Genomic DNA, 16,414 nt, shown 5'->3' on the forward strand with positions numbered 1-16,414 from the left:
TGTGGAAACGAGGAGCTGGCATATTACAGCATTGACACCATGTTCAGTCCAGTATTGCAGTAAAGTATACGAAAAAAAGTTGAACCGATTTAGAGAGAGCTACATGGATGACATGAACTATTACAAGAACAACAAAAAATGCCCTCATTTTTTAATGGCATAATGACCTAGAGTAAATGAGAATTTGTGCAAAGATAGCGTTTCTAACTGAAGTATGTACCTTTTTCAGTTGTGTATTTTATTAGTACTGAATTAACTATTAGTAGTGATTTTCATGAACCGTGAATTACTCTCATGTCCACTGAAAATCTTTCCAGTTACTGCCACCACAATACTAATATTTACATGCAGTAACTGCCACTTGAAATTTGCTTAGCGATCATCAACACAAAGTTCCCTTTGAATGTTTCAGAGCTTCACTAAACATGGTTCTATACTTGTCTTATACAGGCCTATGAACTTGCTCAATGAGTCACACTATTGGTAGATCTAATGTTGAACACAGAATACGAATCATTGTGCAATGCAGCATTTGTCGTACAGGAGCAAAATATTGATTGTTATATCACATTTTAGAAACGTCCCTAGACCAGCAGGCAAACACAAAATTTTTGCATTTGTAATATGACAATTACACAGTGAAAAACTGGCTACCTATTAAAGATTATTTCTAACACTACTATAATAAACTAAATGATCTGAGAAATATGTGACAAAGATACCTGAGAGGACAATCATATACATACTTTGTTGCTTCCTTTGTGTCTGCAGTAAGACAACCATACTATGAAGAGTGGGGCTATTGCTTTTTCATTATTTTGGCTACAACAGGGCCCAAGCCATAACAAACAGTCTGAATGATAACTTTTTTAACACAGTGGTTGTCACTGGATGAAGTAAAAACTTCCCATTGTTTTCAGTGCTAAGTACAATTCGCAAATAAGATCATACTTGGGTCAGAGTGCAGGAACACATCAATTCACAAACATAATGGTGCAGTCTTAGGAGGTTGGCCACATTATCAGACTTCATACTCTAAGGTATGGCAAGTGAATCTAGCATAGTAATTATAACCATAAAGGCAGGCTGAATATGGTTCTAATTTTCATCTTCTACACACCTGTGATTTGCTCGGTGTATGTCCATACTGTTCTAAGGGTATGCAGCATAAATACTAACTACTGTTTTAGATGTACTTGCTGTGATGCCTTTGACTGTGAAGTCTGACAGTTTCCAACTTTCTATGGTTAAACCCTTAAATATACAAATTGACAAGTTCTTGGACTCTGAGCTGTACTTATGCACACACTTGGTAATGACTTCACAGCCAAAACCACACAGTAACAGAATTAAAGGGTACTACTACTACTTCATCCAATGGCAGCCAGTGTGGTAAAATGTTATCACCCAGACAATACATCTTGTACTCTACTGGCTACAGTGTTTCCTAGCTAATGGTTCAGAACTACCATTCAATAGGGCAAGAAGAAGTCTCTTTCCATTTCATCTCGAGTAAAAAGAAAAAAAAAGCATAAAATATTACTTCTCACTACTCAGAAATGAGCTTATCTTCAAACTTAAAGAGGATTTATTAAATATATATTTCTAAGAAAATTTGTTTGTGTTTCTCAGCTGAGCACACTGTAGCTTAAATTTCAGATGTTTCTCCACAAAAGAAACAGGGTGAGGGTGGTGAACAAGATTCGAAGATGTTCACCTGTTTGAAAACATATGAAATTCCCTTACCTGATGATTTGCATAAAACCGTGTCTGCAGAACTCGAGTGCCAGAGAACAAAGTATGCCGTTTGTGTTCTTGCAGACTGTACACAGCATCTGAATGCGAAGGCTGGGTTTTTGTCACAGGCACACTTTCCCCTGCACATCAAACACAATTACTCACACATGAATTTGCCAAGATCATCTTTCACAATTCAGTGTTACATAGCTAGCAAAACACCACATTTCAAGTTATGAAATATAAATAAAATGTGGTTTTAAAAGTACAATAAGCAACTTACAACATTAAGAATCACGTTTCTCAGGCACTTTCAGCACCTACACTATTACTGAACGAAACGTGTAAATGGAGCCTTTACTCCAGGGTATAAGTTTTCAGGCAAATTTTTTTAAGAAACTACTTCCATCAATATTTTAAAAACATGTTCAGAACAAATAAATGGCAAAGTTAAAAATACACAACATGTCCCTAATATGTAGCATTACTTCTTTGTCTATGTATAAAAGTCATTGAAGATTCAAGCAACTGAAGTTTTAAGATCTTTACTGAAGTAATTTCACTGCTGACTACTCATAAAAATTGTAGTGTAATTAATTTATCTGTAGCTCTATGAACAATGTCCAGTAATTCTGCAGTTAGTGAATTATGCCATGGAATCACTGACATTGCTTCATTATTTGAAGGCTGCATCAATTGGAAGAAAATGTAATTGTGGCAATCAAAATGTTACACCAAATGCATTTGATGCGAGAATCCTTCCAGTCTGGTGTCCATAATCCAGGCGAAGCCACGTATGGTACTTCTCCAATTTTGCATAGAAGCAATTGTACCTGTATATATGCTATTGTTATTATGGGATTGCCACTCTCAAAGACATTTTAAAGCTACTGCCAGCAATGGGTAGAGGAGGGCAGTTGTTATCCCCCTCCCTGCCCCCACTTGGGGGGGGGGGGGGGGGGAGAACTCTGCAAATCAAATGTGCATCATGTCCTGCTAAACAGACAGACATATAATATCAATTCCGTATTTTCTGGAAGAAAACTAGACTATGTAATGGATACTGAATGTAAACTTTATTTGTCTAGATCATGAGCTTATAAAATGATACATGTGGTTTTGACGGTGCTAGCAGTCATCTTTGGGTCTAAAAAAAAAGAAAAAAAAAATGTTGTCCATAAAGAGTGTTAGCAACTTACAATGTGTAAAATGTAAAAAGAAACATAAGGGACAGAGAAGATGCCATAATGCTGTCATTATTCATCTTGTAAAATCATCACACGATCAAAACCAATTGCAAAAAGGCTAGGCAAGGTATCTGTATGGTGCAAATACTGGAAACTGACTAAATAATGAAAAGTGTGAAGTCATCCATATGAGTACTAAAAGAAACTCACTAAAATTCAGTTACATGATAAATCACACAAATCTACAGGCTGTAAAGTCAACTGAATACTTCAAGATTACAATTATAAATAACTTGATTTGGAATGGCCACATAGATAATGTTGTGGGGAAAGCAAACCAAAGGCTGCAATTTACTGGCAGCACATTTGGAAAGAGCAACTGTTATATAAAAGGGACTGCTTACATCATGCTTGTCTGCCCCTTTCTGGAGTACTGCTGTGTGGAGTGGGTTCTGCATGAGATGGGACTGGCGGAGAACATCAGCAAGTTCAAAGAAAAGCAGCTCATTTTGAATTGTCACAAGACAGGGGAGAGTGTAACGTGGACATGATATGTTAATTGGGCTGGCAATCATTAAAACAAAGGTTTTCTTCTGTTGTGGCACAATCTTCTCATGAACTTTCAATCACCAACTTTCTCCTCCGATTGTGGAAATATTCTGTTGGTGCCCACCAACATAAGAGGAAATGATCATCATAATAAAATAAGAGAAATCAGAGCTCACACAGAAACATTACAGTGCTCATTTTTCCCGTGTGCTGTTTGATAGTGGAACAATAGAGAAATAGCTTGAAAGTGGCTTGCTGAAGCCTCTGCCAGGAACTCTATTCTGAATTGCAGTGTGATCACGCAGATGTAGACAAAGTCCTGTAATACTGCTGTTAAGATAATGACATACATACACTGCTAGAGGGAACAACTATATGCACAATACAGTTTATCATAGTAAAACAAAGTTAAACAAAATATACTAGAAAAAGAATTTTAGTAGTTTAACTTACAGTAGTACCTTATATTGATAATTAAGATCACTTTCCTGCAGTCTTGACCATGTTACACCTTATAATGGGTACTGACTAGTAGCAAGTACGTTGCTGTTGTTGTTTTCTTCTTCTTCTTCATCTTCAGTCCAGAGACTGGTTTGATGTAGCTCCCCATGCTACTCTATCCTGTGCAAGCTTCTTCATCTCCCAGTACCTACTGCAACCTACATCCTTCTGAATCTGTTTAGTGTATTGATCTCTTGGTCTCCCTCTATGATTTTTACCCTCCATGCTGCCCTCCAATACTAAATTGGTGATCCCTTGATGCCTCAGAATATGCCCTACCAACCGATCCCTTCTTCTGGTCAAGTTGTGCCACAAACTCCTCTTCTCCCCTATTCTATTCAATACCTCCTCATTAGTTATGTGATCTACCCATCTAATCTTCAGTGTTCTTCTGTAGCACCACATTTCGGAAGCTTCTATTTTCTTCTTGTCTAAACTATTTATCGTCCATGTTTCACTTCCGTACACGGCTACACTCCATACAAATACTTTCAGAAATGACTTCCTGACACTTAAATCTATACTCGATGTTAACAAATTTCTCTTCTTCAGAAACTCTTTCCTTGCCATTGCCAGTCTACATTTTGTATCCTCTCTACTTCGACCATCATCAGTTATTTTGCTCCCCAAATAGCAAAACTCATTTACTACTATAAGCATCTCATTTCCTAATCTAATGCCCACAGCATCACCCAATTTAATTCGACTACATTCCATTATCCTCGTTTTGCTTTCGTTGATGTTCATCTTATATCCTTCTTTAAGGACATTGTCCATTCTATTCAGCTGCTCTTCCAGGTCCTTTGCTGTCTCTGACAGAATTACAATGTCATCGGCGAACCTCAAAGTTTTTATTTCTTCTCCATGGATTTTAATTCCTACTCTGAACTTTTCTTTTGTTTCCTTTACTGCTTGCTCAATATACAGATTGAATAACATCGGGGAGAGGCTACAACCCTCTCTCACTCCCTTCCCAACCACTGCTTCCCTTTCATGCCCCTCGACTCTTATATCTGCCATCTGGTTTCTGTACAAATTGTAAATAGCCTTTCGCTCCCTGTATTTTACCCCTGCCACCTCCAGAATTTGAAAGAGAATATTACAGTCAACATTGTCAAAAGCTTTCTCTAAGTCTACAAATGCTTTCAAATTCTGAAGGTGGCAGGGGTAAAATACAGGGAGCGAAAGGCTATTTACAATTTGTGCAGAAAGCAGATGGCAGTTATAAGTCGAGGGTCGTGAAAGGGAACCAGTGGTTGGGAAGGGAGTGAGACAGGGTTGTAGCCTTTCCCCGATGCTATTCAATCTGTATATTGAGCAAGCAGTAAAGGAAACAAAACAAAAGTTCAGAGTAGGCATTAAAATCCATGGAGAAGAAATAAAAACTTTGAGGTTCACCGATGACATTGTAATTCTGTCAGAGGCAGCAAAGGACTTGGAAGAGCAGTTGAACGGAATGGACAGTGTCTTAAAAGGAGGATATAAGATGAACATAAAAAAAGCAGAGGCATTTTTCATGAAATCTCCAAACTATTTCATCATTCAAAGCAAAGCTAAATCACTTTCCTAAATCTAGATCAGAGCCTGGGTATAGTTTTGTCTCCAATGACTAGTAATGCTGGATGTAAGTAGAAAAGTGATTAAAATGTAAAACATTATCACAATGACTACAGTAAAACTCACCAGTAAGCATGCTCTCATTTACAATGCAACTGCCACTCAACAAGATGGCATCACAGGACATCAAGCATCCATGCTGTGGAATTATGATCACATCACCTGGGACCAAATATTTTGAATCAACCTCCACACATTCTGTAAATCAAAAAGATGAATAAAATTCAATTGACAGTTATTCAAAATGTTTTTTTCTTTATTCACGGATCTAAAGCACATGATATGTCATGGATTTTTCCTGCTTCACTTTGCAAGCTAGACACTAGTCACAATTTCCTGCCTGTTTCACCTGAGTACACGTAGCACATATAGTTATCCATCACTGTCAATAATTTGAGAGAAATAATGTCACATTTTTAGATAACATATTACCAGAATGTCATGTTACTCAATCTGGCAACATTTTCACAATAAAAGGCATCTTTATCTGAGCGTATTAAGTATAAAAACAATCTGTAAGTTACACAGGCCTTCAGTTCCAATGTGTCTATGTCTTTATTCTACTTTCTTCTAACTCAGTTGTTACTACCTATCCCTATTTGGATCTATCTTAACTCCTGTATCACTCTACTATTTGCCCCAAATACTTCACTTTTCCATTCATGATTTTCATTTTTTCCCATGCAGACATTTTCCCAGAGAGTCGTGTGGCAAAAGAAGAGTGTGGGAGGAAGCCTTCAGTCATATCTGCCTGTACTTACAGACAGTGTGCCAGTATGACACGGACACAGTCTGAGCCCAAGCACACTGGGACTTGCTCACATTGAACTGGAAACAACCTCACCAGAAGTGCAAACACACCTAATCAAATAGTTAACAGCCTTGCAGGTAACGATACATTCCTGGCTCATGTAGGCAAACCTAAGTACCTGATCCACATATACCATACTGACAACAGCTTACTGAATGTTATGCAATACATCACTAACATGTCCAAATTTTGGTTACACGCTAACTGTAGTAACAACTGAGTCTCCTTCATGTCCAAATCTTATGACTGCAGTCTCTTTTCTGTACAAGTTTTAAATAATCATTCACTCTCAGTATCTTTATCCTAGCTACCTTCAGAATTTCAAATAGTATCTTCCAGTCAGTATTGTCAAAAGCATTATCTAACTCTAAAAATGACATAAATGTAGGTTTGCGTTTCCTCCACCTATCTTTTCAGATAAGTGGCGGGGTTAGTATTGCCCCTCATGTTGCCTCTCAAGTTTCTCCAGAACCCGAATTGATCTTCTCCCCCTTTTTCCATTTTTCTGCAAATAATTCTCGTCAATGTTTTGCAATCATCACTTATTAACTTGGTAAAATTATTACAGTCTTCCTTAGAAATAGGAAGGAACAAACAAATGAAAGAATGAAGGAGGATCAAGGTAAAATGTCCTATCGACAATGAAGTGATTAGAGATGGTGCATGAGCTCAAGGCATGGGAAGGATAGGGAAGGAATTGGCTGTGTCCTTTTGAAAGGAATGATCCTGTCACTTGCCTTGAGTGACACAGGGAAACCATGGAAGAGAAAAATCTACATAAAGTACTCAAAATGGTCTTCTTATGATAATGTGAAACTTAACATGTCTGCTACATATAACACACATTAATCAATCTTCCACACATCATGAAGTGATAGAATCCCTCAAGCATCCACAAAAGCTTCCAGAAATTAATGGGTATAATTTAGTAGTGAACACTCCTCATGTAACTAAAAATCAACAATGGGTTTACTGTATACTACATTCAAAATGCTCAGGTTTTAGGGAATGTGGTGACTATGCATGATTTTTTTAGTGCCTTAAAACTGACAGTTTTGTTTGTCAACAAAATCTTTCAATAGGTCTCATGTCAGTCATATGAAGATTACACCAATCATGGCAAACATTGCAACTTACATCCATTTGGATTGCTTACTGTATACGAGCCTTGGTGTCTCTCTACAATTATTACCTCCCCACACTTACTTCCATCGTTAAGTACACAATTTCTTGATGCTGCAGGATGTGTCCTATCAACTGATCCCTTCTTTTGGCCAAGTTGTGCCATAAATTATTTTTTCCCTCAATTTGATTCAGCACCTCCCTATTTCTTACCCATGTGATCTTCAACATTCTTCTATAGAATTACATTTTTTTCCCCAGTCCACAATGCCATATGCTCATTTCCATTTTCAAAAGCTGCTATCTTCTTCTTGTCTGAACTGTCTATTGCCCACATTTCACTTACACACAAGGCTACATTCCAGACAAATATCTTAAGAAAAGACTTCATAATACTTCAATTTATATTGCATGTTGATAAATTCCCGTTTTTCAGAAACAGATCTGAATCAACAATTTTTTAATTCGATGCTACACATTTCTTACCAGAATTCAGCAGATTTTGTAAAAAGTGGTGCAGGTATATAATACTAGTTAATATCAGCAGTGTAACATTTTCAAAAAGTAGGAGGGAAGTGCATCAAAAGTAATGCCTAAGTGTACTGTTGCAGTGGACATTTGGCCCCATTAGCTGTTGTTTAAACAGAACACAAAGTAAAACTGCACTGTTACAGCAGCCCCGGCCTTCACTTATAGCAAATATTAGGGCCATTTTTGTAAAGATTTCACTCAAAACTTTGATAAGAGGCCTACCACTGTCATCCTCTGTTCACAAGCAAATGCAGCTGAAAAAGGATAGTATTTCAGTTATTTCAATTTCTAGGTAGATACGAGCGTTGGAACTGAAGTAGTGGTATCTATTTATTCACAACCGATACAAAAAAGTTACATGTTTGCACCTGTTACTGTCCTTCAAAGTAGTCACCAGTGTTGTGTAGAACCCGTTGCCAGGTATGTGGAAGGCATAGTAATACTGTTAGCAGAGCCTGTTCTGTTGATTGTGCGAATGATGCGGTCTACTGCCTGTCGAATCTCTGGAACAGTTCTGAAGCGAATGCCATGAAGTGGTTCCTTCCTCTTTGGAATCAAATCAAAGTCACAAGGACTAAGTCCGGGGAGTATGGTGGATGGTACAGTACTTCCCAGTCCCATCGACCGAACAGAGCAGCTACGGCCTGTGCTGTATGCGCCCACACACTGTTGTACAAAACGATGGGTGGGTTGTGTAGAAAGTGTCGCCGCTCCTTTCACACAGCTGGTAGCAGGTGATGCTCCAAAAACGAACAGTAATACAACTTAAGCCCTTGTGACTGATTTGATACCGAAGATGAAGAAACCACTTCGTGGCATTCGCTTCAGATCTGTTCCATAGATTCGACAGGCAGTAGACCGCTCCATTCGTACCATCAACAGAACAGGCACTGCTACTGGTATACTACGCCTTCCACATCACTGGCAATGGGTTCTACACAATGCTGGTGACTACTTTGAAGGACAGTATATGCAACTCTTTTTGTATCGGTTGTGAATAAATAGTTGCCACTGAGTTCCAACCCTCATACAAACATTTTATATGTATTAACTAGTAAATTTATAGCAAATGGGGTGAGCAGTACTGTTGTGCAGTGTTTGTTAAGCTCTACTGTTGAGCAACATATTACATTGTGGTCACAAGCGGAGGTATGCTTATCCACATGGAGACACCATCTCCACTTCTAATTGGTTGACTATAGTGACAGCCATAGCCAATTGCAGTCCAAGTTTGAAGTCTGGGCAGACATGTTCACTGTTCAGGGTGGTTAGTATTGATTCAGTCCTATCAAACTGTAATTTTATAACTTTTAAGAGTTGGTTGGTGAACACCGATAAGAGCCATGGGGAAGTGTGTTAGTTGCTCAGGATATTGATCATTATTATTGATAATAAGCATTACAATTAATGAGTTCAAGTTCATGACTTGCATTCTGATTAGACTGACGAACCAGTTCTTCATGTGGAATGTTGAGCAATTGTAAATGACTATATTATGAACAGTGTTGCGGCAAGAATTGCAACACTGAATAAATTAATGGCATCCCTTAAAAAGACACTCTTCACTGGAAAGTAGACTTGCATTTATCTCATAACAGTTTCGGTGCCAAACCATAAACAGAATCATGACTGCACATGACCTTCTGCGAGAGGGACATCGTCTTTAGAAGATGCAAGGTGGGCAAAACAGAACTCTGCGAAGTCTACCTGATACTGCACACATCCGAATGCAACTCTCACTGAATAGTTACAAAAGAGGTGTAGGACATGGCATCTCTTGCGGGGATGAATCTGAGTGGCTATGAATGTTTTAAGTGATAAACAGTGAATTGGCACTACCAGTGACTTTGTGATTTTGATCAACTGAACAGTGACTTTCATTGGTAAAAGAAACAGAGCACAAGATAAGGGTGAACTGTGAATTTTAAAATACTGATCACATGTGAATCTCTAGATAAGGAGCTTGAAGTAACACTGATGATTGATTATAGCTGTTGCTCAAAATCATGCAACAGTACTGATCAGTGATAGGAATTATTTTGGTAACGTACACAACACAAGTGGCAATGAATGCTATGTTCTGTGATATTGATGCAATATAAAACACTAACATCAAGAAAAGAAGACATAGAGATTTTGTGTTATGATGCAACGCACTGAGGAGGACATATGTGTCGAGAGGCTGCCAGAAGTGGAGAGTGGTCACCGCATTCTCTGCAGCCTCCGTCGTAACAGCTTGTGGGGCAGCCCATACGGAAAGGGAAAGTCACTGGCCCAGCTGATGAACAAGAGATGACCCTCACCTCGATAATAGGCAACTTGTCTTTATAAAATCTTTTGGTAGACTGATGTTTGTCTCTGTTAAGGCCCAGGGTAGCAATAGCTTGGCAGAGTGCAGCACAGTCTGTAAATTTAGATTAGCAAATAGTGAGCACAAGTTCTATTAATTATTGACAGTAACATTTACAAACATGAATAACAAGAGAGGAAAGATGGTTGTTCTCAGGAATAGGATAGTACATTACTTTCAAGGGGGACATGAAGGTGATGAGCATCCATCTGGGTTACATGATGAAAGTTCAGTATTGCTGCAAGATACTTCTGATGTCATAGAAGTCTGGCAGAGGTACATGCATTCACATGATGATCATGGGTCAGATTTAGTGGCACCAAATGTAAGTCACCACACCCATTCAGCAAACACTATAGCTGTTCATCTAATAGTGAATCATCAAGTGAAAGTACGATAAAGATATGTTCACGAGGTTTCTCAAGGAATCTCAGAATAATCTTGAAAAATCATTTAACATTCATTTGAAGAAACTAAAATTTAAAATTTCCATTAAAGAAACTAAAATTTCCATTGGAAAAAAGAAGAAAAAGAAATTGCTAATGAAGTATTTAAAAAATGAATAAAATCCACTTGGGAAAAATTATAATCAAAGAGATGAGTTTTGCTTAGAAACTTCAGTCTTACTTAAGGAGTATAAAGAAAGGATAAGTAGAAGCACACATGAGCTCCACATTACTTGCCCAGAATCTAATGCTGTACAGTTAGCTAACAATCAAAAAGAAACTAAAATGTGTTGTAAAGTAACTAATAAGCAGCAAGATTTAAAGGCTCAAACTGATATGGATAAGAAGATAGAGATGGTTAAAAATACATGCACTGAGAATGCAGCTGAACATTTAGAACTGAAGGAATGGCAGTAGGTATGGGGTAAAGTTAAAGTCGGTGGCTCCGTATGCCACTCAGGTTGAAGCAGAAATAAAGCAAAGGTTATAATCTTGACATGAGCATGAAAGATAGTAGGATAAAAATAAAAACTACGTAATATCTGACAATCAGTATTTAACAGTGAGTAAATATCATAGTTTCTCTATCAGAGGGACACCCAGTTACATTAAAACAACAATCTGAAGAAATATTTCCTATTCAGTGGGACAATAAAAAAAAAGATTAGTTGTGTGACTAGTGCACAAGAAGGGGAAGCACTATCCAGGGGAATGAGGTAGAATCACAATGCAACACATACAACCAATTCATAGGACTGTTAACAAATGAGTATTGGTCCAGCGGCATGCAAAACTGTCAGAAGAGACCTGATTTGAAGTTCAAATTATCACAAACATTGGGAACAAAAGTTATAAAGAGGTCTTCCAAACATATTTGGAAAAGAATTTGCATTTAGACAATATACTGAAAGAGTGACTTGATTTCAATCATTATTAAGTTACAAGTTAACCAGAATGCCAAAGACAGATGTTAGTGGAATGTACAGGCTTGGGATCATTTATATGCTTTAGCAGGCAAAAGTCAGAATTTAGAAGGTTGGTGCAGAAAATGGTGGAAAGGAAATGACACATAAAGATGGGCTGAAATGCTGCCACCGAGATTTACACAACACCAGCACCAAATGATATGCATCAGGAATGCAAGGAGTGCTGCAGTATGAAAAGTAGGGTTCATGTAATTACTGTTATAATCGTCCGAGATGAGGAAAAGGTGGATTTAATAGTGGAAGAGTAAATTATTATGGGAAGTCTAGGGATAACCATAGCAATGGAAATTATGAACAAGAGACTTCATCTACGAGAAACTCACTGGTTGTTTAAGATTCGATAATGAACTAGAGAGACCAAAGGACCACAAAAGCTAAACTTTTTGGAATCTGATACCAGGGATAGTATTAAAGTGGTGCTGATGGTTCTGGAAAAAAAAACAGACAGATCAGTGAGCATTACTCTGGGTGCAAGGGCAATTAATAAAATTATATGGCCACAAACAGATTGACTGGAGGTTCCGGAAGAACTAATACAGAAATTTAATGATATTTTACTAAGATGGTATCTGTTCTTTCGGACATGTCCGAAGGAAAAGGTGGACATGTCCGAAAGAACAGATACCATCAGTGACCAAGCAGCTCGTTAGAACGAAATTACAATGAAATGAACACTCTTAGCTGCTTACAGGCGTTGACATACGTCAACGGGGACAGATGAAAATGTGTGCCCCACCCGGGACTCGAACCCGGGATGTCCTGCTTACATGGCAGACGCTCTATCCATCTGAGGCACCGAGGACACAGAGGATAGCGCGACTGCAGGGATTTATCTCTGGCACGCCTCCCACGAAACCCACATTTGCAACGTATTGTCCCGCACTACATTCGTAGTGCCCCTGCCCATTATACTCATTACTCGCGGCGCGTTGCTGATTCCCGGACATGTCTGAAAGAACAGATACCATCTTAGTAAAATATATAGTTAAGGCTCACCGGCCACTTGACCATCTTCTTCTTCTGTGCGAATGCACAAACAGTGCTCGAACTCTTACGGGAATCGGAAACGCGCAGCGAGTAGTGAGTATAATGGTTGAGGGCACTACGAATGTAGTGCAGGACAATACGTTGAGAATGTGGGTTTCGTGGGAGGCGTGCCAGAGATAAATCCCTGCAGTCACGCTATCTTCTGTGTCCTCAGTGGCTCAGATGGACAGAGCATCTGCCATGTAAGCAGGACATCCCGGGTTCGAGTCCTGGGCGGGACACACATTTTCATCTGTCCCCGTTGACATGTGTCAACACCTGTAAGCAGCTAAGGGTGTTCATTTCATTGTAATTTCAATTTAATGATAATTGGGTAATGTCTAGCACAGATATAACAGATAGCTTTTGGCAAGTGCATTTACCTAAAGAGTGTGGAAGATAGCCTTCATTTATGGTAGTCAAGGTTACCAATTCAAAGAACTTCTGCTTGCAAGATTTCCAGATACAGGAAATTAAGCACACAGTTAATGGATTGGTGGTACCATTTGATTTTTGATTTGAAGACATCTACTGCAGCATTTATTTTCATGTTAGATAAAGCACTGGAGATGACTTACTAGCTAAGGAGACTGTCTATGCAGACAACATATTGCTACCAACAAAAAACTGGCATGAACATAATAAAATATTGGAAGAAGTTTTAGTGGCAATTGCAGCAGATGGCATCAGAGTAATTTTTGAAAAACCAGAGTTTGAAAGAAAGGAAATTAAATTCCTAGGACACATTATTTCAATTAACAACGTAAGGGCAAATCCTGACGAAACTCAAGCTATAAAGAACTTTCCTGAACCAAAAACAAAAGGCAAATAAAAGGATTTCTTGGTCTATGCTGATTTTATTGTAAATTTGCAACAAATCAAGTATTTAATGCCAAGGCATTTTTAGACTTAACAAAAAAGAAAGCAGTTTGGGTATGGATCAGCCAGTGCAGTAAGGAATCTGAGGACATTTAGGAAGAGTTATGCAAAACTATTACACTGTTACACCCTGATATATCACAAGGTTTTTGTTTCATGGCAAACATGTCCGAATATGGGACTGGTTCACGATTGTTTCAGATAACAGGACAAGAAAGGGAAAGCAATCAGTTTTGTGAGCATAATAATAAACAAGTGGGAACAAAATTATTCTGTTACAGGAAAGGAAACTTTGACAACAGTAGGGCCATTTCAAACGTTCAGATACTTCTATGTATACAGAATACAGAGCCATAGCTTTCTTGTCAGACTGCAAGTTAATGCATGGAAGACTAAGAAGATTCTTCTTCTTCCTGGCTCTACAGTCCTTGATGGGCCTTGGTCTGCTCTAAGACATCATTCTATTTAGCCCTGTCCATTGTCTTGTTGTGTCTTCATCCTCGGGCACAAATAATTTTTAAATCATCTTGTATGTCATCGAAGTATTGCAGTCTTGGTCTTCTCCCACTTCTTTGTGCTGCTGGGTATTGCAGCAGTGCTATTTTCATTGGGTTCTCATGTTCCACGTGAAAAACATGGCCAACCATTTCAGGTAGTTTATTTTAATGAACTTTACGATTTCAAGATCTTCATATAATCTGTAAAGCTCAAAATTGTACCATCTACATCATATTACATCTTCATTAGTCACCCAATAGCTTTGGCATAACACCTTTCATTCATTGGGACATATTACTGGCTAGTTTCTTTATTGATAGTTGAATCTCTTGCATCGAGGGCATCCAATTGTCCTTGCCTTCCATTTGTCGGTATCAGTTAGTTCCCACACATCAGCATTGTCTGACTACATTAATTCCTTGAAGTACTCTGCCAATGATGGCACACTCCTTCCTGTGATGCTATCAGTTCACCATTTCTTTTTTTTCTCTACACTGTGTTGCTTTTGGCTGAAATTCCTTTCTATGGTTATTGATCTCTCTGCAGAAATTCCTGCTTTCATTAGTGTTACTCAGTGATTCAATGCCCTGCAACTGTCTTTCAAAAAGGCTTCTCTTCTTTGATTTCAGAATCTGCTTTTCTGCACGCCTTTTTTCCTACAAACATTCTTGTTGTTCTGGGCTGCATTTTTTATATGCTTCATTCTTTGTTCTTGTTGCCTCCTCACACTCTTCTTCATACCATTTTATACCATTCATTCCTTATGGCCAGTTGTTCCGTAGCAATCACTTCCTCTGCAGTAGCCTGTATTTCATTTATGATTTTATTCCATTGCTCATTTAAGTTATGAGTATAGTTCTGCAGGATTTCTGTCTATTATTTTCCAAATTAATAGATACATGTTCAGCCTTCCTTGGGTCATTACATTCTGATATATTATACTTATTTTGCCCTTCTCCTTTAACTTTATATGCTTTTGAAATTCTCCCTCTAATTTCTGCTATGAGGAAGTAATGACCAGAATTCATCTTAGCGCCTATGAAACTATTGCAGGCTAGTATGTCAGAGGCATGCCTGGTAGCTATTAATATGATCAGTTTGATTCCTAGTAATGTTGTCTGGTGACACACAGATCAAAATATGTATATTCTTACACTGAAACAACATGCTAGAAGAAACTGTCATGTTAAGTGATGCTGCAAAATTTATCAGGGTTCAAACAAGTTACTGATGAGAAAAATATGAGTTTATGCAAGTGAAAGTCACTTAGCTTCTCCTACTCAACTGTCTCTGAACTTCAAGTTGGTGAACCATGGGAACCTTAGAAACCCGTGAAAGATTGGGTACCCAACTCAGTGGGAAACAGAGGTGAAGGCAGACGAGAGTGGGAAAATTGTCCTCTGAAGAATAGAGAGTTCAATTACAGGCGGATAAGTCATACCTGGGGAAAAAGTTTTATTGTGAAAACTGAAGGAAATACAGGTGGATGAACCCTAAGGCAAAGACATGGCAATGTAACAAGGAATATGAGAATTGTATTGTGGAATGTACAGACATTATATAGAATTGGAGCCATTGGAAAAATGGCTGAAATAGCGAAACATACAACATGGCCTTGCAAGAAATAAGATGGACTGGACAGGATACCTTCCAGAAACAGCAGTGTACTATGTACTACAGTGGCCACAACACTGAATACATATTTGGTGTGGGATTTATAGTCAATCAAAGCACTGAACAACTTGTGACAGGTTTAAAGCAATAATTCCAAGGATATGTTGTATGTAAATAAAGGGGAAATCCTTTAACTACTGTCTCCCAAATGCACATACCCCTACTGAGGAGAAGATAGAAGAAGAGAAGATGATCTATGAGGAACTGGAGCAAGCTTATCAACAGTGGATAAAAAATAACATAAAAATGGTGATAGGAGATATTAATGCTAAGGTAGGGCAGGAGCAGGTCTTTTCCCCTACCACTGGTAGATACAATCCCCATAAAGAGAGTAATAACAATGGACTCCATTTATTAAATTTTGCAGCCTTCATGAAATAATGTGTATGTTCATAAAAACTGAGTCGTCCTTTATGTGGAAAAATGGGGGGAGATGAGCGCGCGTGTGGGCGCGCTCACGCGTGTGCGCGCATATGCATGTTTGCAATTCTCAATACTGT

The 16,414-nt window shown here is 38.3% G+C and overlaps 1 protein-coding gene across 1 annotated transcript in view; it reads right to left on the reverse strand.

Annotated features, from left to right (window-relative positions):
• Nucleotides 1-16,414, reverse strand: part of LOC126470407 (polyamine-transporting ATPase 13A3-like) — a 287,566-nt gene that overhangs the window by 170,050 nt on the left and 101,102 nt on the right. The window contains exons 5-6 of the mRNA XM_050098255.1: nucleotides 5,658-5,789; nucleotides 1,747-1,877 (exon numbers count right to left, since the gene is read on the reverse strand). Of these exons, the coding sequence (XP_049954212.1) occupies nucleotides 1,747-1,877; nucleotides 5,658-5,789 (263 nt within the window). The remainder of the gene's footprint in view (nucleotides 1-1,746; nucleotides 1,878-5,657; nucleotides 5,790-16,414) is intronic.

This window comes from Schistocerca serialis, chromosome 3, assembly GCF_023864345.2.
Source record: "Schistocerca serialis cubense isolate TAMUIC-IGC-003099 chromosome 3, iqSchSeri2.2, whole genome shotgun sequence".
NCBI lineage: Eukaryota > Metazoa > Arthropoda > Insecta > Orthoptera > Acrididae > Schistocerca > Schistocerca serialis.